This window comes from Melospiza melodia, chromosome 1 (genome assembly GCF_035770615.1).
Source record: "Melospiza melodia melodia isolate bMelMel2 chromosome 1, bMelMel2.pri, whole genome shotgun sequence".
In the NCBI taxonomy this organism is placed as follows: domain Eukaryota; kingdom Metazoa; phylum Chordata; class Aves; order Passeriformes; family Passerellidae; genus Melospiza; species Melospiza melodia.
Genome location: NC_086194.1, coordinates 125,694,997 through 125,717,984, shown reverse-complemented (window position 1 = coordinate 125,717,984; position 22,988 = coordinate 125,694,997). Strand labels below are relative to the sequence as shown.

At 41.5% G+C, this 22,988-nt stretch overlaps 1 protein-coding gene and 1 long non-coding RNA gene across 3 annotated transcripts in view; one reads left to right on the top strand and one right to left on the bottom strand.

Moving 5' to 3' along the window:
- The window catches only part of LOC134430213 (uncharacterized), a 36,383-nt gene extending 16,422 nt beyond the window's left edge, over positions 1 to 19,961 (bottom strand). For both annotated transcript variants that reach the window (XR_010030770.1, XR_010030771.1), the window contains exons 1-2: positions 19,806 to 19,961; positions 17,747 to 17,788 (exon numbers count right to left, since the gene is read on the bottom strand). This is a non-coding gene — a long non-coding RNA (uncharacterized LOC134430213). The remainder of the gene's footprint in view (positions 1 to 17,746; positions 17,789 to 19,805) is intronic.
- Positions 1,988 to 10,457, top strand: TYMS (thymidylate synthetase). The gene is made up of 7 exons (XM_063177757.1): positions 1,988 to 2,174; positions 2,467 to 2,540; positions 3,796 to 3,970; positions 6,095 to 6,196; positions 7,416 to 7,591; positions 8,941 to 9,012; positions 9,898 to 10,457. The coding sequence occupies exons 1-7, from the start codon at positions 2,003 to 2,005 to the stop codon at positions 10,033 to 10,035; spliced, it is 909 nt and encodes a 302-aa protein (XP_063033827.1). The 5' UTR covers positions 1,988 to 2,002; the 3' UTR covers positions 10,036 to 10,457.
- Positions 19,962 to 22,988: the final 3,027 nt, after the last annotated feature.

The window sequence follows — 22,988 nt, the reverse complement described above, 5'->3', positions numbered from 1 at the left end:
CATAAAAGTAATTTCTGTTTGCATACTTACATTCAAGCACATTCTCAAGCCTTTTCAAGACTGATCCCTACAGATGTTGCACATTCAGCTAAGTCTGAATCAACCAGATTTCCATCTGCATGTAGCATATTATTTTGCAATGAAAATATTCAATTTTTCCTTCCAGTTGCTTTTGATGCTTATTGTGTACATTAAATGACTTATCTGAATATGCACTAATGAGTAAGTCTTCTGCCTTTGGCATTTCTTACAAACAGTAGTCTGCCTCTGGAGTTTATTTCTTAATTAATTAAAAGCCTTTATCAGTAAAGAAGCTTGTTTCTTCCTAAATTATACACATCAGCTTTCAATGGTATTTGTAAATTATAATAAAGTTCTAGAACTGATATATCTCTCAGCTAGAAGCAGAGCTCTAGGTGATTTGGTATCATTTGCCATGCAAAGCTTTTATAAGCGTGTTTTGCACACAGGTACACGCACCATTTCTAACTGTAGCTCTGCTAAATGAAGTATGCTAATTTCAAAGTGTACAAAAATATCTTTATCAGATATGAGCAGAGAAAAACATCCACACCCTACTTACACTTTATGTTTTCCTTTATTTCTTTACATACATGTTAAGTATAGAAATCTATACAAGAAAAAAGCTATTTCACTCTTTTAATTAGTGGAAAAGATTATTTTCTGCATGCTGCAAAGAAAAGTAGCATTTTCTAATCCACAGTCCTCTGTGGTCCTTAGCTTTCCTCATATAAACCTGTATTTCAGGCTCCTAATCATGAGAGATTATCAGTCATAACATAACATAAACATGTCACTTGTCAGAAAGCTGGGCTTTATCTCAGAGATAAGTGACTCTCAGGAAATTCTTGACTTCCAAGAGATACTAATGATTAAATATTCAGAGAAGAATCAGTATCTTCTGACTAGCAGAGATTATATGTAGAAAATTTTCAGAGGACACCATGTTGGGAACAGTTGCAATCAGACACGGGTTGGGATGCAAAATTACACTGGGACATGGGAGAAGCTGAGATGAACATGATGAGACACGATAAACCCAAGTGACGAGGACTACCCTTAGTGAGCAGCAAATGTACCAATAAAATGTGAAGCAGGAAGCTGATGGCATGGCATGGCATGGCATGAAAGGAACCTGCTTTTGGAAGCTCAGCTCAGGGTGACACTGCTGGATATGGAAGGTGAGCTGTGCAGGGGGCACGGCACTGCAGGGCCACCACAGCAGAGGAGACAAGGGAGGCTGCCACAGGGGCTTTTTTGGGATATCCCGGCTGGGGGGATGCAGTGCCAGATGTGTGCAGCCTGCCAGGCCCAGCTGAAGGCTTTGGTCTTGTTCAGCTCCGAAATGGGGTGCCTGAGGCTGCAGAGACAGGGAGAAAGATGACAAATGTCAACAGCACACTCCAGCATGGGATGAATCTTATGGCGCCACTAGAGCAGAACGAAGTCACAGAATCACACAGTCAATCAAGTACAAAAAGACTTAAGCTCCTCTGAGCTCACTGGGTGCAACCTTGGACGGAACACCACCCTGTCTGCTAGAACACGGCACTACATGCCACCACGTCTTTCCTCAAACACCTCCAGGGATGGTGGCTCCACCACCTCTCAGGGCAGCCCATTCTGATGTGAGATCAACCTTTCTGTGAAGAAACTCTTCCTAAAATCCAACCTAAAGGAGTCGGTATGGTTCGGGGCACTGCCTCGGGCCAGCCCTCCCTGAGGGGGAGCAGCTCCGTGCAGGCCCACAGTGGGCGGGCGGCTGCGGAAGCGGTGGCGCTGAGACCCCCGGGACTGGAAGAGGAAAGCGGGGGGAAAGGGAAGGGGCCGGGCAGGGGAGGAGGTGGCGGTGGTGCCGCTCCGCCCCGCCCGCCCCTCGGCACTGTTTGGCGGGAACTCCGGGCTTGCTTTGGCGGGAACTCGGCGCTTTGGCGGGCTCGGCAGAGGCGCGCAGCCGGAGCCCAGAAGCCGCTCGCCAGCCATGCCCGCCGACGGGGAGCTGCTGAGCGGCCCCGCCGCCTGCCCGGAGCCCGGCGAGCAGCAGTACCTGCAGCAGGTGCGGCACATCCTGCAGCACGGCCACCGGAGAGAGGATCGCACCGGCACCGGCACCATCTCCGTGTTCGGCATGCAGGCGCGGTACAGCCTCAGAGGTGGGCACCGCCGCGACCCCGGCCCCTGAGCTTGCTCCCTGTCCCTGCTCCTGCTCCTGCCCCTGCTCCCTGTCCCCGCCCTGAGCCGGGCTGAGTGTGGGGGTCTCACACCCCGGGCCTCGCTCCCTCCCACCCGAGGGGTCTGACCATGGGAGCTACACATCCTAACTCTTTGTTTCATATCCCACCCTCCCAATGTCAGGGGTGGCATTGCCCTCTGTGTGGGGAAAAGGCGAATCTGCTCACCCTGGCAATGGCTGGTCCCCGCTGACACTGTGGAACTCTTTTCCAGATCAGTTTCCGCTGCTGACAACGAAGAGGGTGTTCTGGAAGGGAGTGCTGGAGGAGCTGCTGTGGTTCATCAAGGTTCGGTATTTGGGTGCCCCTCTGGGTGGTGGGCCCAGAGTGGCATGAACAGAACCAACTGCTGGGCAGTGGATTAATGCATTTGGGTAACTGCAGATGCTGCTGTTCCTTTTACAGAAGAAATGCAACCCCCTAATACTGTGACCACACATGGAAGGTCGTTATCACCAAGACATTCTGCTGTTTAGTACAGACTATTGCTACCAGTGCAATCAGAACAGTTTCGCTTCTAGTTCTTCTTAAAGGAGAAAATTTGAAATAGTGAGGACTAATTTGAATATACTCCACAGCTACAACACCTAATGCAGTGTTTTTTCTATGTGTTTTAATCAGAAATAATAATATGAGACAGCTAGTAAGCATTTTAATGATCTGCTTTTTAATATTGAAGTAGCTTGACTTGAACAAACAAGCAGTGTGGAACCACGGGTGAAGTAAGACTGATGTAAATGCTAGACTTTTTAATAGCAAAAAAATGACATCTAATAGAGCAAATAGCTGTACCTAGTATAATAAAATTCAGCTATAGCTAGTTCGTTACAATGTAAGTGTTCCTTTCTATGTTGTGATATTGTGCAAGTGTGGGAGAATTTACATAAGCATTTGCTAGATAGCAGGACTCTAATACAAATTGATTTTTTGGTTTTGTTTTGGGTTTGGTTTTGGTTTTGCTTGTTTGTTTGTTTGGTTGGTTAGTTTTTGGTTTTTGTTTCTTTTTAATGGAAAAGACTAGACACTCCCCAAACCAGCATAATTTCTGTGTTGGATTTTTGAGTGTGCTGATTTGGACATCTTGCAGGATTCAGTGACATTTTTCTGGGTTATTTTCTCATTTTTTTCTCATTTTCACAAAAGGATTTTTAAGACCATAATTTTATTATAGGTAGCTTGGAAAAGACTGTGCCTAGGCCATACAGTTTTTGTTGGCCTATTTTCATCAATCTGTAAAGTAACATCTTGTTCTCTGCAAATACGAAATGATGTTCCACAGCTGACCTTGAGGCTGTTTGTGCATTCACAAAGTGTGAGAATCCTGAGCTAAACAGCAGCAGTGTGGCACTTCAAACTCCATCCCAATGTGTTGCTCACAAGTTTTGTTCCATCCGTGTGCAAGGACCTCATGCAGTACAATAATTACACTGTTCATCCTTTATGAGTAGAGAAATACTGTGGACTAGCAAAGCTTAATACAACTGTTCTAAATCATGCCCTCTGTGTTGGAATTAGGATGCAGACTTCTCACTGTGTTTTGTAGGGTTCTACAAATGCCAAAGAGCTCTCTGCAAAAGGTGTGAAGATTTGGGATGCCAATGGGTCCCGTGAGTTCCTGGATAAGCAGGGTTTCAGCACCAGAGAGGAGGGTGATTTGGGACCAGTGTATGGTTTCCAGTGGAGGCATTTTGGAGCAGAATACAAAGATATGCATACAGGTAATCACATCCAAATACAGTCTTGAGTGCTCAGTGAGACAGCTGTGACACATCACTTCCAGAAGCCTGTGTGGAATGGAATGTTCTTAACCATACAGAGCAAACTGATAGCCAGAATAAAGAGTGTTTGAGAGAGTTAATTGAACTTTCTTCCTTACTCAATCTTAATTATCCTGAAAGATGTAGCTTTGTATACTATAGTTCGGTATTTGTGGAACAGATGAGTCACAAGGCACACACTGTTACTCTGTTACCTAGGGCAGATGTGGCTGCTGATAGCTGGAAGGATGTGTGTGCTGAAGTCCAGAAACCTGAGCTAGCTCCATTTGGTAACAGAACACAGGCTGCCATCTCTGTATACCAGTGCAGGGTCCATGAAATTGTTGTGCTGGGAAGAACTGGCATCAGTACACTGCATTCACTGGAGGCAGTGAAGAGAAAGATTTTTCCATTCTCCATCTGAACAAAGTAGGGTGTTTCCACAGCTGATGATGCTGTGGGCAGAACAGCTGTGACAAGTTGTGATGTGATGCAGTACCTGTTGGTATTTTCAGTGGAACTGGTTTATTAAACTGACTCTCAAATGCATCGATTCCTCTTTTCCAAGTCTCTGCAGGAGAGGCTATAGGAAATGCTTAGAGGACTGCCATTAAGAAAAAGGTATCAAAAACCAGATTGTCACTATCTGGTGTGATTTTTTTTTTATGTGGATTAACAACATGGGTAATTATCTAGGTGAGGTTTCTTGGGTTTCTTTTTTTTGTGTGTGGTTTTTCATTTTGTTTTGTTTTATTTTCAGTACAGCCTCAAACTGCAGCTCACAATGAATTGCTGATATTACTCTTAGTATTGGCATGTTGGCCACTAGCAGAATACATTTTTATGGTAACACAAATGATGCAAATTGTGAACTGGCACATCTGAAAACTTACAGTTTCTCATCTTAAAAAGTCTTAAGGTACAGCATAGCATGAAGAAATGAACAAGATAAATTCCCATGGTTTTCCTTACAAACAGATTTCCTTAAGTTGCATTACTAATGGATGGGTAAGTAGCTTCAGGAACTAACATGACAAGGCTTCTGGCATGGTACTTCTGGTAAAGAGTTCCCTGAGATGCTAATTGTGTATTGCTACCTTGTTTTCCAGCTTGGGTCTCCCTGTAACTATAATTTGGTGTTGCTGCAAAAAGAGTTATTAGAAAAAAGTAGTTACCAGCCATGCTGATTGACTGGCATGAGTCAGAACAATGATTAACAACTAATGACTTTTTTATTCTGAAATCCATTCTATGGTCAGTTAATTTCAGAAAATTTCTTACACAACTGGTATTGAGCCTAAAATTCAGCCTGTGTCATTGGGTGAAATGTAATATCCTGTGCTTTCTGGAGCTAAATGCTATGTAAATTTAGTTTTCATACATGACCTTGAGAGTGCTGGATGGATGCATTTATTCATCTGTCAAAAACTCTTCTTTTGAGTGTGTAAAGAATGCTGGCACCTGGCACACTGGTCTGGGCATAATTTTTTTCTATATAAGAAGGAGCACTGTAGCATGCAAATTAAATGTTTAGAAAGGCATTTAATCCAGAAATGCAATAAGCAAATCAGTCTAAATACCATGACTGACTAGGTGATAATGTCTTGTCCATTTCAGTACAGCTCTTGTCCTATTTAGGTAACAAGTCATCATGAGTGATAAGATATCATGCTTTGTCCAGCTAGTTTTTTGTATTGCAACTTCTGTTTCTTGGGGTTTAGTGATTATACAGAATTTTAAGTTCGTCTTAAAATAAATCAAGTGGTTGAAAATGGAATAAATAGGAATGGTCATATTTCAGTGGGTGCTAAGGTACTCAAAGCACACAAAATATAGGGGGGGGGGCATACAGACATATCATCGTGAGAATTCTACAAGCTCTGGAGCATCCTAAGAAAGCATCCTAAGACCGAGAACAGCCTATGTTTGGATGGTGCCACCTTATAAATCAGTTTCAAAGTTGCAATAAAATTTTCAGAGGTTGTCATTTGGGTATCACTTTTCAGCGGGACATGGGCTGAGTGATAAAAAAATACCGTGACTTGAATCGTTCTGGTTTAGATCTTATTTGTTCTGTTTCTCCAGATTACTCCAACCAAGGAGTTGATCAGTTGCAAAAAGTGATTGAAACGATCAAAACCAATCCAGATGACAGAAGAATCATTATGTGTGCTTGGAATCCCAAAGGTATTGAACAGCTGGCATAAAGTGAATGGGGATGCACATTATATTGCTGTGTGCTAAATTACATTATATTGCTGTGTGCTAAATTATCTTCTGCTCCTGTGTCAACAGTCAATTCCATTAAGTGTCCTTGTTCATTCTTTATAAAACTACCAGGAGTGCAGTAAAACTGGTTAGTAGTTATAATCTTGATTCTCTTTCAACTTTATCCTCATGTTCAGACCTCAAAAATAATTTCTTCAAAGTTTTTCTCTCCAGGTTAAAATGAGGGATACACCAGTGTCTTTGACATACAGTCTATTCAAAGACAGTAGTTCTTATTCTAAAAAGGTAAAAAACCCAAACCATAAAAATTATATTAAAGCAATGTGTCTGGCTTTTAGCCATGTAATCTCTTGTAAACTTCACCCTTAAAACTAGAGAACAAAAATATTATTTGTGTTGTAATCTTCTCCTTGAACATGGGATCATATGATGAACCTGTATCACACAAATGATAGGGTCTATTTATACATAGATATCTATTCACTCTGTAGAGACTTCTAAACAAGAGCTACTACAAGTGAATGTTTAACTTTCACCAGTGATAGACTTGTGCTCCAAAAAAATCACACAGCATTTTCCACTGTTGTCTGAAAGGGTATGCCACATGCTATTGCTGTTATTTTCAAGGCTAAATATCCTCAGAAAATATCTGGTGAAAGTTTTCTTTGTCAAGCTGTAATTTTACTCTCTGCACTTTTTAAGCATAGAAAAACACACAGATCTTGTGGTTTCTGATTTTTTAAAAAAAATTATCATTACTTTTATATCTCAACAAACACATTGCAATTGGAAGAGAGTAAGATGAAGCAGTTGGAATTTGCTTTAGGGTATATACTTAATTTTAGTCTTAATGTCTTCCTTTAGGGAATTCAGCTGTCTCACCAAGGTGAGTAGAAAGAAACTGCTGTGCAGCATTATGGCATAAGTCTGTTCTGTGGAATATCTGTTTATGACTTTCTGGTCATACAGCCCAGGAGACAGCTTGTCATGACCTGGACTTAATTGCTTGGGCAGCAAGTGCTCATAAACAAGAGAAAAAGCAACAGAATGACAGTGCAGTTGGCTCTCTGCTGTATCTCATTACGTGCTTGTTTAAGTTTTGCATCTTCTACATTTATAACATACTAATGCTGTTACTGTTTTCTCCCCTCCCCACCTTCTGTATCTCAATTCCTAGATATCTCACTGATGGCTTTGCCTCCATGCCATGCCCTGTGCCAGTTCTATGTTCTAAATGGTGAATTGTCTTGCCAACTCTATCAGAGGTCTGGAGACATGGGACTAGGAGTGCCTTTTAATATTGCCAGCTATTCACTGCTCACGTACATGATTGCCCATGTCACAGGGCTGAAGGTAGGCTATTTAATAATTTCATTTACTCTTGTCTGAGAAAGGAGGGACTGAAAGATAAGGCTCTTCATGTCATGTCCAAGAAAAACTGGAATGAGCATACTGTTTGAAATCTTACTGATATATGTGTAAAAAAGGGCCCTGTGAATTTGATGTGAATTGCCTCTGGTTTGTATGGGCAGTTAGAATCAGCAAGGTAAGAATTTTAAAATTCAGTTTAAGCGGAAGATTCTTTCATGTCTTGAATCTGTCAAGACTGACCTGTTGTTCATTAGTCTTAGAAATCTGAACTGAGTGCTTGTCCTCATGAGGTAGTAATATACCAATGATGAGATTTTGTAGCATGTGTTTTTTACTTATTAGAAGTGAGCAATAGCTCAGCCGTTGCTGTCAGGGTTCTAATTTGGATAATCTGCCCATCTTAACTTCCAGCTATAATTTCAGCTGTGCATTTCTTTGATTTCTTACTGTAGATGCTTACATGTAGATGAGTGGTAGTATGTGCTCAAGTAGCTCCTGCCCTGACTACAGAGCCGTATTTTGTAATTCGGCAGAGAAACTTAAATGTGCGACAGTCTTGTACAAAGGAAGACCCCTTTTCTTTAGGGCATGTAAAAAATAATACTAGAAAGGCCTTCAGTGCCTAATCCTCCTGCCACCAGCAACATGAAGTGGAACTTCTTAAAACAGGGCAATACGGAAGAATCAGACTTGACAGCAACCACAGAAATTAGTCCAAGCTACTAAAAAAAGTGAAGTTTAACGTTGTGTCCAGCTGTTTCCTCTCAGCCACTTCCTCTCATGGCTTTGGTGGTTTTCAGTGTAACACATCTGGGGGCTGATCAACATTGGTCAGAGGCCAGTAAAAGAGCTGATGAAACTTCCCCAGGTGAAATTCCATTGCTCAGGGGCTGGTAAGTCACCGCCTGTAAGCTCTGGGCGCTTGCCTGTGCCTGGCACCTCCACTGCTGTTCAGTAGTGGCTGAGACAGCTGCTCTGAACCAGCTTTGGTGAGCTGTACTTACAAGAAGTGGAGTGCAAAAGCTGGATGTCACTGCTGCACCTGTTTCTCTGTCAGTGGGCAGATCAGTATTGCTCCATTCATTTACCAAAGCTACTGTCATAGCAGGATTTGAAAGATAAATTTTTTTGTAAGCTAGTGGAAATTTCATTATATTTCCCATTAATTATGCATTAGTCAGAGAAGATTGTGCCCTTCACAGCTTTCAGGGATACAATCCTGTACGGAAGTGGCAATTCCACACTAGCCAGATGCTGAGAATCAATACTGTAAGCATTGTAATGTTTTGCTTTCTTGGAACCTGACTACATGTATTCTTCATTCTTTTCAGCCTGGAGAGTTCATACACACCTTAGGAGATGCTCACATATATCTGAACCATGTGGAACCTCTAAAAGTCCAAGTAAGTACTCATTCTGTACTCTATCCTTTTGTCTTCCACAGTGCCTTGATTTAAAATATCAATTACCTTGATATTTTAAATATCCTTTTTGCAGATATTAATTTTTGTGGCTTTTTTTTCATTTCTATCCTAATAACTGTAATATCTTAACATCTGTTCAATTCAGGTTGCAAACAGAAATACAATACAAGCATGATTGAAATGTACACCTGTGTACTGCTCTAAAACCAAGTTAGAGAGCAGAATCTGCACTTTTAACTTCAAAAATTATTCCACCTAGTCCCAACAACACAAAATAAAATGTCTTTGTAATATATCAGAAAAGGATCACTTAAAATTCACAGAGTTAATCAGTAATACTGTTTGGCTGAGAAAGGCTACATTTTCTTCAGGAAGTAATTTGTTGCAATAGGATAAAATCAGTGTTTGATTTGATTAGACTAAGCTAATCAAATCAATTGGAATGAATGTCCTCATTATTAGTATGGTTCAAAACCATCCAGAGAAGTAGTTATCGCTTCAGACCCTAACGATGGGAAGTGAGAAGCTGTAGAATATTTGATGCATGTTTGGGTCAGATTTTCCAATTTAATTTCCCCTGGAAGGAATATAATCTGTAACCACCAGAACTGATTTGCCATCAGAAAGTACTTGCAGTGCATTTGGATGATCAGGGAATTCACCTGAAAATTATGCTACTACTCCCTGTGAAAATACTAAGGTAGATTCTATCTAGCAGCCTTGGGATTTTCTTCAATTTTGTTTTCTTATTGTAAGTCTTCTTGGTGGGAAAGGAAAGCCTACAGTGTAATCTGATTGAAGACTGAGAACAGAGTCTCTGCTTTCAAGTATTAGCTTTATACAGTAAGCTTGCTTTTATTTCAGCTTCAGAGGGAGCCAAGACCTTTCCCCAAACTTAGAATTCTTCATGAGATTAAAGACATCAGCGACTTCAAGGCAGAAGACTTCCAGATTGAAGATTATAATCCTCATCCACCTATTAAAATGGAGATGGCTGTCTGATGCTATAAACCAGAATTAAATATTAACCTGGAAATGTACCTAAGCTACTTAGATTCTCTGAAGTGGTGGGGCTTTTGTATACTTCAAAAGGTGTTTGCTTTATTGTTAAATAGTCACAGACCAGATTTGCTTCCAGTGCTGCTCCCTGTAGTTTTACAGGACAGGTGATTATTCCTGATATGCCATGCAGATGTTAACCCAGTTTTAAGTTGTTAGAGAGCTGCTTTTCTACATGTTGTTTCAGATGCCAGTGGCCATTTCTGTTACCATTCAGCTACTGTGTGTGAGTAGCACGGGTTTACATGCTTGATTTGGTGCTGAAAATAAGAATTTGTATGTGTGATTGAGGATTCCTTCAGGGTGGGAGAAATTGTTAAATATATTCTAAAGAGTGTATGTTTAATAAAGATTTTTTAAAAAAATCTTCTGGAAGGCATGATGCATATTTAATTCTGGTATGGTTTTTTAAAATAGTTAGCAGTAAAAAAGCGTTGGAAAGCAAAATGTCTTGGAGGGTAACATCTGGCCAGGAAAAACAAACTTCCCATAGCCTTCACAGATGAACCATCAGGAAGGCAAAAGATTTTAGTGGAACCTTGCTGGAACTGCAATCTCTACATCATGTCTCTGTAGCAGCAGTTTTTTTTTTTATTCCTCAACCCTACATAAATTACTAATTTGATATAAGTCAAAGATAGTTGCAGTTAAACAGAGGTTACCAGATAATATTAGTAATCAGCTGTCTGTCATCATTTAAAACAGATCCCACAAACATATGGACTAATTCTGCAGCCTGGAGCAGTAAAACCTAGAGATCATAGTATTTTTAGGAATGGAGTTCATGAATTAAATTCTAGCAGAATTCAGCTTTCAAGTCTCCTTATCCTTCTACCTTCTGCAGTAACACATTAAATTCCTCTTCAGCAATTTAATTGTGAGTAGATATGTGGTTAATATTCATAGGATTGGCAATACATATTTGAACGTGTAGGAAAATGCATAGTAATTTTTTTGAGTTAAATTTTAAAGTCAATAAACTGATAAATATTGGAAAAGTGTACAATTTCAGATAATTCTAAGAATTTAATAATCTGTGTGCTTTCATTCAGGGGCCTGCATAAGAGGACCATTGAACCTTTCTTAAACCAAACTCATTATAACTTTGAAAATTATACTTTTAATTAAAATTATTTGCATATGCCATTATACTCATTTTCCTTCTACTGATCACTGATACTGAGACCAATTTTTTTGTAGCACAAAAAGTGATTCTCATTTCCTGACATTTAGCCTAACACAAGAAGATTGCACAAAAAAAAAATCTTCCTGTTGTGAGCATACCAACTGTTAAAGAGACCACTGCTTATTGGAAAGGTTCTTAATATACAGTGTAGTGCATCATTTGTGAAGAGAGATGATCAGACTGAGCTCTTTCAGCTCAGATCCTGTGAGAAGCTTGGAATGGTCAAACCTCATCCTTTTCTGAGGCTGAATTGAATGCATGCTCAGTAGCCAACCTGCAGTAGAACACACACTTGGGTCTTCTCTTAAATTCCTGAACTCACAGGTAGTAGCAGCAGTTACCACACCTGAGAGCTTTGCCACATGCTCCTCCTAATAAACTTCATCTCAGCTCTACTAGTCTGATATTCTAAAGTCAGACTAGTCTGGACTTCTTCAGATGGTCCAGGTGTTACCTTTCCATTCATGCTATGTCCCAGCTGTAAGTTGTCAGCCACTTCTTACCATGTGCACACTTTTATAAATTAAAGATTCCTGAGTGTTCCTACAGCCCTCTAAAGTACAAGGAAACGGATTAAGCTGCACATTCACTTAGCAGTTCTGCCTACACTTAGCAAGTCAAGTTCCTTCTGCTGGAATTCGCTTTATGTAACACTGCAGATAAGGTGGATTCTGCAGGACATTTTAGCAAGTGTAGCCAGACAGGATGTGAAATAAAGCTGGCCTCAGGGCTTTACTAGTGGGAATTAGCAGTCTCAGTGGTTATCCAGGACAGGAATACCTAGGCAAGAGAAGAATTCAGAATGGGAATCATGTACTTCTCCTAATAAGTTACAGAGGAGTTAGGTGTATGGACATACATAGCCTACATAAGCAGAGCAGTCTCTATAGCTCTGGAAGAGTTTCTAGTTTTTAGTACAGGAATTAATTACAACTTCACTGTTTCCCATTATCAGCACAATTTACTACCAATAGCAGTTGGAGTGAAGCTTGTACCTTGAAGACCAAGAAGGTTTATGGTGCTCAAAAAATCAGAAAGATGTAAAAAACATCTCAACAGCACACTTTAATGTGAGTTAAAATAAAATTACATTTTAAAATTTGTAGGTATCAGAATTCTAGGGGCTTTCATGAAAAAATATGAATATTCAAATAATTTTAATATATAGAGCTAAACAGGAGGTACTCAAGGAATTTTGATTTGCAGAATATGGACACTGCTCATGCTGCAATGATGACTACTATGACCACAGGCCATATTCAGAGCAGTATTTTAGACAAAACATGGGACATTTCTTGATATTTTCAAGAGATGTATCCTTGTATCATTTCTCCACTTTCCAACGGCCATTCAACAACTCAGAGATAGCAATGAAATGTCTTACCACTTTGTTCAAATATCTACTGCATTCCACCTTCTTAGATGAGTTTTGTAACCCACTCTATTTCTGACATGTTATGTCAAAATTTGCCGTACAGCAGTACCACAAAGAATATTAGTTATCTGATTATGGTGGATGAAGGGTCAGAAAAGAAAGAACTGCTGAATTTATGAGACAAACATCCATCTGATCAGCCATCAAAAGCAAGTCTTCTAATGAGCCTGACTTGGTGAGTTTGTCACCATAGTGACTGGCACCTGTGAAGTGTCTGAATGTGGAATGCAGCCCAGGTTTCAAGTGCTTTTATTAAAACCACAAACAGTTCACATCCACCTGCTAGAAGTTTCACCCACCCTTCTAACTTCCCTTTGCAACCCAGAGGAAGGTGAGCTTGTGGGGTAACAACACCAATAAGTGCTGTGACCACCATGCAGCAAGATGTTTTTTAAGAAAAATATAAAAAGAGTGATCACCACAGTCAGCTGTTACTAGATTTTTTTATATAACTAACCTGTTTTCAAGCCTTTCAGGTACTTGGATATGATTAAATGTGATCAAGTGCTGGACTAATTGACAGAGGCCCCCAAATCCAAACTAGAGATGACTGCCACACTGAGACGTGCATAACATGATGCATAACATGAAACAACAAAAATTACAGCAGTGCACACAAGCTTATGCTCAGAAATCACAGTCATGACAGCTGAAGAAACTAATCAGACTGCTTTGAAGGATAGGGAGAGAAAGATTTTCTCATTGCTGCTGCATTTTGCAGAGCCTTTCTCTGGAACTTTTTGGCCATCAGCAGCACAGACAAGCTTTCATTCACACTTCCCAGCCTGCAGCTGTCAATTTGGAGACAACTCAAGGCCCTGGCTTGTAGAAGATATTTAAATATCACTCTGTTGTGGCGGTGGAAGGGAGAAAATGGAAAGTTAAGACCTGGAGACTCCCAAATTAACATATTATAAAAGCTGCTGGCAACTCATACAAAAGCATTTGTACAGTGTCCCTCCTGTGTGTGTCTCTATAAATCCAAATAATTTAAATTTAAATGAGAGATCACATGATAATTTGAATGAGCCTGAAGGATGTTGTCAGTATTAAAAATCAGCTTGTACTCGCAATGTCAAAAACACTACACTTGACACAATGAACTGAGGTACACTGAATAAAAATCAGTGTGTGCCAAAGGGCACAGTTGTACTGGACAGAGTTTGGAAATTACTGCCACTTAACTGGATGTTGAATCGTGTAAGTGAAAATGAAGTGAAAATGCCAAGTGAAAATGGCTGCTCCATTCCAGGCCATGGACATGGCACAAAGGCACACGGAGTTTGTAGTGAGACAAATACATTGTCTCAAATATTATGTAATGCTCACACAAACTGATTGGGCAGCTCTCCCAGATAATTGCTTCACACATTCCCTTAAAATCTTTTTAGCATTTAGGCTCCTTTGGGAGCCAACTCACACCCCTCTGGTCACCTAACTGTGTGCACAGGCAGGAACTAGGGGCACTCTGGGGACAGGATTCAGCATGCCTGGGACTGCACAGCTTTGGGATGTGCTTGCCTATGTGAATGAGCAGCTATTCCCACTTTGAGGCAGCTAAAGGGAAAACAGCAGTGATTCTGCTGTAGGAAATCATTCTTCCTCCTGGAGACCAGTCCAGCCAGATGAGCGATGGCCTTGTAGCTGAGATACACTTGGATAAGAGTCAGGATTCAATTTCTAGCTGTGTACAGATTTCCTGTCTGTAGCTGGACTAAGTTTTTATGTCATTTCAGGCCTCATATTAATTTCCCGTGTTTCTAGTACAGATAATTGCATTCCCCTTATTCACATGGGAATTCTCTGGATAAACACATTAAATGCTTATGTGGTTCTCAGATGTTATGGTGAAAAGAAGAGAAAGGCCATAGAAAACATCCAGTAAAGCCAAAATTCAGGACTGGCCTTTAATTTGTAAAGCAGGGCTATACTAATGGGTAATTCAAACTCATCCTACTAGATATTCATTATAAAACACCCCCCTCTGCAAACGAAGTGTCCTATCTACTGGTAGACAACAGCTGAGACTGAGAAGTAAGATTAAATATTTTTATAGCAGGGCTTGGCATGAGAAACTGGCAGCAGAGAAATTATGCTAATGTCATCACTGTTGTTTCCAGTTGCTGCAGAGAACCAAGAATTTGTTAATTCACATTGTTTGGCTCTGTAGATTTAGTGTCAATACTTGGCAAAAAGATGGGTGCAATAAAAAACAATTTACTTTAATCTGGAGACTGGTATTCTGAAAGGTATCAGCCTGCCTGCTGGCACCTTGCTATTTATGACATATCTGGCAGTTTGTTCTGGTCTTTGGACTCATTAAAAATATTTCATGCAAAAAGTATTTAAATATAGCCGACAGCAGTGACTTACCTCTAATGCTAGCAATGAGTTTCCTTGGGGGAAAGGACAGGTTTCACCTTTTAGCTATAAATGTACCAGACAAATTCCTCCTAAGGGCAGACAGGGCCCTGAGTGCACTGACTGACCTCACTGTGACCAGTCTCACCTGGGCTCACGCCTTCTGCCCATGTGCCTTAGCTTCTACCTGGGTGGCATGGCAGATGTACCTGCCTCCAGCTGTGCTACAGCTGTGGACATGTCTGGCTTTGGAACTACACCCCATCCTGGCTGGACACACCCTGGGCCGTGTCTGACCATGGTTCTCCTCGCTCCTGGCCTCTGCTCATCCCCATCCCCAGGGAGAGGAGGCTGGGGCCACCTCATTGTGCCCTGCCACCCCTGGAGGTGGGACAAGCTTGGCTGGGAGGACTCTGCCCTGCTGCCCCCATGGGGCTCCTGACAGCTCCCAGTCCTTGGGAGCAGCTGGCCCCTGTGGCATTCTGCCTGCCAGGCATCTCAGGCTGCCCCAAGCCCTAAGCCAGCAGTGCAGAGCCAGGCCTGCAGCTGCACAAGAGCTGGCCCTACAAACCTGGCCTGACTCTGGGCTCTGACCCTCTCTTGGGGTTTAACCCCAGCCGGCAACCCAGCCCCAAGCAGCCAATGGCTCATTCCCCACCATCAGGGCCAGGGTTGGGATTGGAGGGAAAAAGATGGAAAATTCATGGTTTGAGATATAGACAGTTTAATGGGGAAAGCAAAAGTTGTGCACACAAACAAAGCAAAACAAGGAATGAATGAATTCACTGCTTCCCATGGGCTGGCAGGTGTTCAGCCATCTCCAGGAGAGCAGGGCCCCATTGCACATAATGATTTCTTGGAAAGACAATCACCACCACTCCAAATATTCCCCTTCCTCCTTCTTCCACCCCTTTATACACTGGGCATGACACCACATGGTCTGGAATATCCCTTTGGCCAGTCTGGGTCATCAGTCCCAGCTGTGTCTCCTCCCAAACTCCCAGGTACGCCCAACTCCCTTGCCAGCATGGCAGTATGAAAAGCAAAAAAGACCTTGGCTTTGCACAAGCCCTGCTCAGCAATAACAAAAACATTGCTATATTATCAACCCTGTGTTCAGCACAAATCCAAAACACATCCCTTCCCTAGCCACTGTGAACAAATGAACTCTAGCCCAGCCAAAACCAGCACACCCTCCCAGCACAGGCCTTGCCCAAACACTCAGTCTGACTGACCCCCTCACAAGGGGGACTTGATGATCTTCAGGGGCCATCTGAGGATCTCCACTTTGATCCCCACTCATAAGTCTGCCAAGGCTCTGGGGCTATAGTCTGCCTGAGCCCTCCACTTGGCTCCAACAATCCTTGTCCCTTTCCCATTTTCATGTCCCTGCCCTGGCTTTGTGTCCCCTACACCCCACAGCAACTGAATTCCCCTTCAGAGGAATCCCATCAGAGCCCCCTTACTTCTCTGTTGGGTGAGAGGATACATCTGTCTGGGAGGGAGCTCCAGGCAGGAGCCGCCCTGCTGCCCTGCCCAGCCTCACTAAAAGCCATCCCCCACCAACCCTGCCCTCAGACCCATCTCAGCTCAGGACATGGCCCCACATAGTCCCTGCCTGAGCTACCCCAGCTGTGATGGCAGCTGTGCAGAGCCATGGGCCTCACTGCTCTGGGCCCTGAGCCACAGGCTGAGCCCTGCCTGAGCTGGGCCTGACCTCATCACCATGGACAGGCTGGCAGTCCCTGGGCTCTGTCTGACCCTGGTCCCTGTCACTGGGACAGAGCTTGCCCTCAGAGCTGTCTTGGCAGCATAGCCTTGTCTGGTAACCTTCCCAGTTCTGACTGTTCCCTCAGACCTGCCCTGCCCTGCCAGCCATGCTCCTGGCTCCCCAGCCCTCCTGCACCCCTGGCAGTGCCTCTGGTACCACCGAGAGTACGACAGCATGATTTCCTGGAATGCTGATATTTACAGCTGAATTAGGGCAGCACAAATAGAGCTGGTGCAGTTAGAGGAGCCTGGAACCTCCCCCCTCTAAACCCCGCTCTTTCATATAGTCACTGCAGAGTCGTGTCTACACATGTGCTGCTGTGCAGTGTTTTGCTTCAGCCAAACACTGGCTGCAGCACCAAAGCCACAGAGCTAAATGAAAATGGGAGCTGGGTAATCATCCTTGTGCTACAGGGGATATCAGCTTCATCAGCTCTACAGACCACACTGTCCAGCCTGCATTGCTCTGCACAGGTGTTATCCAGACTGTCTCATGGACCTGCAGTTTGCTCCACAGAGCAGCATGGACTTCATCTTTGTACCTTGCTTCTCTACCCTTCATATGGGCAATCATAATCACAGGATGTATTCCTTCATATTTCTCACTGATGTAGGAATATAAAATTTTAGCAATTACTTTCATAATAATAATGAAAAGCCCCCCCCCCCCCCCCCAGTTATTTCCAGGTTGTTCACAGAAATTGTGTGAGAAGAATGAACCAGGGAGATAAGGTGAAGACAATCTTGGTAGGAAATAGCTGAAATAGAGACCAAGTAATTTTCAGCTTTAGTGTTTAACTTCACACAAAGGAGTTTTGGCACCTACTCCAATAGTTATGCAGTAGATTCATTAAGCAAACAGTAATTAGGAAAAAGCCCAAAGCACTTACACATATACTCACATGTTCTCTGGTTGCTGCACCACTTCCTAGCACTGTTAATGCCTGCAAGGAAATAAACATTCAAGACTTGCTTCTGGTTTTCTGAATTTCCAGTGGAGTTGCTCAGTAGCACAAAGGATGGAATATCAGCACACTGTTTTCTATGTGTTTTATAGAAAATGCAATACATGTTATAAAACTTTTTATTGATTTTTTTTCTGCTTTCTCTTTTCCACAAGCAATGTTAAGAATTATATAACAGGGTGTGTGCAGCAGTAAAGAAATACACATACAGTAGATCTGGGGTTTTAACAGCGTTGCTAAGTATAGCATGTTGGGAACAAAAATTTTGAATCAAACTTCCAATTTCACTGGAAACCACACATTAAAAAAAAAAAGTCCATTCCCATTTCATACTAAATGTTGGCTGCCTTCCTTATGCGAGCATTGCAGTCCTTCAACATTTTTTTTAGAAAGGAGATATTTATTTAAACTTAAGGGAATACAGGTGCAGAATATGTATTAAGATCCTGTAGGAAACACAGTATTCTGAATCACTAGTTCAAAATGAACTCTGAATATGTGAAGGAACAGTATCAACATTACATCAGTACTGGAGTCACTGTATTATTATTGAAATAAAATATTAAACCTCGAGGCTTTGAAACAGTTGCATGTCCTATCTGGATATGTATATCCTCATTTGGAAAAGTTGGCTTCTTAATACATGAGGGTTTAAACCCAGCTGGTTCAGTGACCCACTGTATTGCTTCCTTTATTTCCCTGTTTTGCTTTGCATTCAGCATCTGGGATAAGAAAAATAATAATCAAATACAGTGAGGGTTTCTAGAGAGTTATTTTTTCCTGACAAACTGCAAAATTTTTATGAAGTGGTAGAAATTCAGGAAATAGAAAGCAAATGAAAAGTTGGAATTGCTGTTCTGTCTGTATTGTAGTTTTGGCTATACTTATGCAGTGTTGCAATGACTATGTCAGTATCCAGACTAGGTTCAAACTAAGCAGATCAGGACCTGTAGGAAGTCGAGCAGTCTTCTGTGGGAATGAGTATATCTTTGGCAGCATATATTTAAGAAAAGCACTCTAAAACATGGTCATGGCTGCCTGAAATTTTCAGCAGAAAAGCTTCCTGACAAAAAAAAAAAAAAAAAGTGCAATAGTTTAAATAAGATGAGTTTTTGAAGCAGCATTTCTCTCCCACACAAGGGAAATTTTTTTTCTATAAAAAATGAATCATCTGAAAATTACATCATAATTCCTCTGCCGGCTCTTCAGGTCCTTGCCATTCTATATTGACAGAGTTCGTGGTTCAGCATTCCATGATTTATGGCATCCCATGAAAGCTTTGTGCTGCACTGCAGCACCCAGAGTAGGTCAGCAGCTGTAGTGTCTCAGTGAACATATGGGGCAAAGAATCTGACCCACAGCAGTCAGCAAAGTAACCTTTCAAAGTAAAAATGAGTGACTTCCATCTACTTTTTCATTTTCACTCAAATATTTTAGTTTGAATAACTTCTTTTTCAGCTTATTTTTGGCCAAATATTCGTTAAAAATTATTAACAGGCTTTACTCTGGTAGCCTCTCTGGATATAAAAGCCACTTTACATATTTTAGAAGACAATCCTGATAGTGGGGCTCCCCCACAGACTCAAATTTCTGGCACAAAAATACAGGTTAAAATAGTAATACATCTATTTCAGTCATATCCAATATTGCTGTTCGTTGAAATATATCAACATTTGTTGATACCATTATTCAGGATTTGAAGAAGGAAAAACTCAATATTTGTCAATAAATGCATATAAGAGCTATTTAATTTAAAGGTTTTAAATAGAAAATAACATAGTATAGTAGCAAAAAGTGATATTCACAGTTTTTATTCTGGCCAATCATTTCTTGCATAGATCTCAATCTGTAAATATTGTCCTGTAATAATCACCCACTTTTACTTTGAACGTATACGCATACTTGGAACATGAAATAGATCACTCCTGAATGATTAATGGGGCCATAAACTGGAACCCATAAAGTAGATTTTACAATTATAGCATGAGTGTCTTACAGAAAGAACTTCCTGGTTACTTCGCCTCCCTTGTGAGTGAGCTTCATCCTGCTCTGGCCATAAAGCGCCGATGGTGTTTTGTAAGTCAGCGGGAGCGCGTTAATCTCCACTGGTGATCAGCCCTCAGCTTTCCCAAAAGCACCACTCCTGTTTTCCTGCAATGCAGCATTATGCAGCAGTGGAAGGGGGGAGTGTCTGGGAGAGATACAGAAGCAAAGTCATCACTGCCCATATCACAGACCTGCAAGAGTTAGACTAAGCCCAGTTTGTCCTTCCAAAGCATAAAACACAGAAGGAGAATACCCAATTCCAGCATTTACTGTATGTTATCCAGCCTTCTCTCAAGGCCTGTGTGTGCAACTGCAAGCAAAGTTAGGTCACTTGATTATGCATCTCCAAATAACTCCACCGCACTGCATCTAGAATAATATTAATTTACATGTAATTAGAATAAGCTTTTTATTTCTTCCTCACAAGTAGCTAGAAGAAACCATCAGAAAATTAGATCAGATATATCAGTAACATACAGCTGAACCAAACTCCTCATCCCAGCTAACTATAACAAATAATACATTTTTCTAATCCATAACTTGGCAACAGTATTTCTAGGTATACCAAGGTGTATATTTTATGAAGGAAAAATGCCCACTGTATTAACTTGATCTGACACCAATGAACTGAGACAGGGAGTCAAGCACATGCAGCTCTCTCTGGCAATAGGCATGCTGTTTATGAAGGAAGCCAAGGGAAGCCAAGGGCCCTCTGCTGCTGACAGTTCCAAAGTATCCCTCAAAGAGATGGCAACCAGAATTTCTAGATTGAACCAGCATTTATCAAATTTTGAGGTTCATGTTGATTCTGAAGAAGATATCCTCATTTCTCATCCATGAAGTTACTGTGCTTCTCAATGTATCCATCCAAGCACGGATTTTATATACTTTCATTAACAGTCCTAATGATCATACTTTTGTAGCACTCCCCTGAGAATCCCTATGTACACAAGCCCCTTGCATGAAGCAACAACAGCTGTAGCCATGCAAACTCACTGTTACACACAATATACCAACAAAGAAATGTCCATTTCTGTGTTAGTTCTGTGGATATATCTTCATTCATAAACACTCTGCCTAACTGGGAAAATCACTGAAATGCTATTAAGCCTACTTTTTTACCTCCCCAAATGGTAATGATAGATTTTCAGTCAGTCCAGCAAAACTTGTAAGTGTTTAGGAGCAAGCAGTGAGAATTGATCGTCATCTGTTAGCATTTCCCACTTCACATACTATTTAAAACCTTATGGCTGTAAAATTGAACATTCAAGCCTGTTTTAACTGCTGATCTGGTTCTAGCCAGGAATAGGATCCTGAATAAGACAGATATCCGTACTTTAACATTTTCTGGTCTGAAGCAGATAAGAATAATTATAAGTCAGGCTGTATTTTAGTCAACAGCATATTATTTTGTTAAATAATGCATCAAAGAACGTTATTTGTGAAAACTGAAGGATTGGAGATGTTTTTACTTCTTTATTTTTTCCCAAAACCTGGCATTTTAATCAAATAGATCATTTTGGCCAAATGAGCCCTTCCCTCTTCTCCCTAGCTATTTTATTGCAAAAGCACTGCAAAGCAGATAAATCCTTGGAAGAAGCTGAGATCAGCACAAGCTCCTTGCTAACCCAATGCAAAGAGTCACATGGCAAAACATCACCACTGTGGCACAAACCTGGTGTTTGACATTGCACTCCTGGGAAACACAAGAAGATGCCAGCAAACAACAGGCTTTGTCTCACACAGTCCCTTCCCACTCTCTGAGAGATGCAAAGAAACTGTTTCCATCAGGTACAGATGTATTTAAGATCATACCTTTCTTTTTTTTCCCAAGCAAACCATTTTGGAGTATTTCTGTAGGGGAACAAGAATGAATATCAAATTACACATTTGATCAAATTCTCCTCACACTCCAGCTTTCATCATTGCCATTGTTCCTCCAGCTTGTCAGTCTCACAGGCCGATGGTGTGTTCCTGACAGAGGTACTCCCATCAAAACTGATGAGACAAGTCCAAGACTGGGAAAATGGAGGGCACCAAAACTCCAGCTTTGAAGGAAAGATGACTTACCACAGGCTTCCTCCTCTGGTACCACACCAGTAATCTATCTGTGTTCCATGCAGAATAGCAAATGCTGGCAGCCTCCTTCAAGCATGACATATAAAATTTAAAAAAAGCCCATAGCATGATAAAACAGTATGATGAAGAAAAGATTGAGTAATGCTAGTCAGTTGGGTATTAGTTGTCAATCTTTCCCCCATTTTTCTGAAGCAAGCAGGGAGTGAAACAGCAGATATTCTAAACCTTCACACCCCCCTCCCTCATCAGCTTGTGTTGCACTGCCAAATGTGAGTTTGCCTAATTTCATGGCTGTGAGTAGTTGATAAAAAGCCCTTTTCAGCTTCTTTTTAAACTATATCGAAGCAGGAATAAAAGATTAAACAGGAAAGCCAAGTCACACTATTTTAGCTGTCAAATTAAAACAGAGAAGCACCCCCATTCTCATATACCTCCTGCTCTCAGAAAAGGAAATACCTAGTTATTTTAGAACAGGATCTTTTTGATCTTAATACTGAAGGGAGTTCCCCCTCAAAATGACAGTGATCACTTCAGCACTTCACAATGATCACTTCAGCAAACAGATCAACACATGAAGGCCAAGCGTTTACTAGCAGACCATGGTAGCACAGGCAATTAAATTACCAAGTTTGTAGTTTTCAGTGCGAAGTTGTTTTTGTGAAAAAGCGCCCAGCCGTTAAAAAAACGAAAACAAACTCCCAATTATCCAGACTGAGAAAAAAGCAGCTTCTCGTCCAAACCCTAAACGAGGACCTACAGATTAAAGCACATTCTTTAAGTACTCAGCTTCCTTTAGCTGCAGACATCTGTCCTCACTGGCTGCGACGCAAGAGAGGGCAAAGACAGGCTGTAGAGTCTCCCCAAGAGAGGGGCTGGTTTGCATCTCTGCTCGAGATCAGACACTGGAAGAGGGAATGTTGGGAGGGAAGGACTTCCCTGTGCAGAAAGCAGCACTCCCTGCCAGTGACACAGCTTCTGTAAGACCATTTTAGTTTGGGTGTCAGGTGAAACATGTACTCTTCTAAAGGGGCCCAGTTCCTTTAGACTTTCTCAC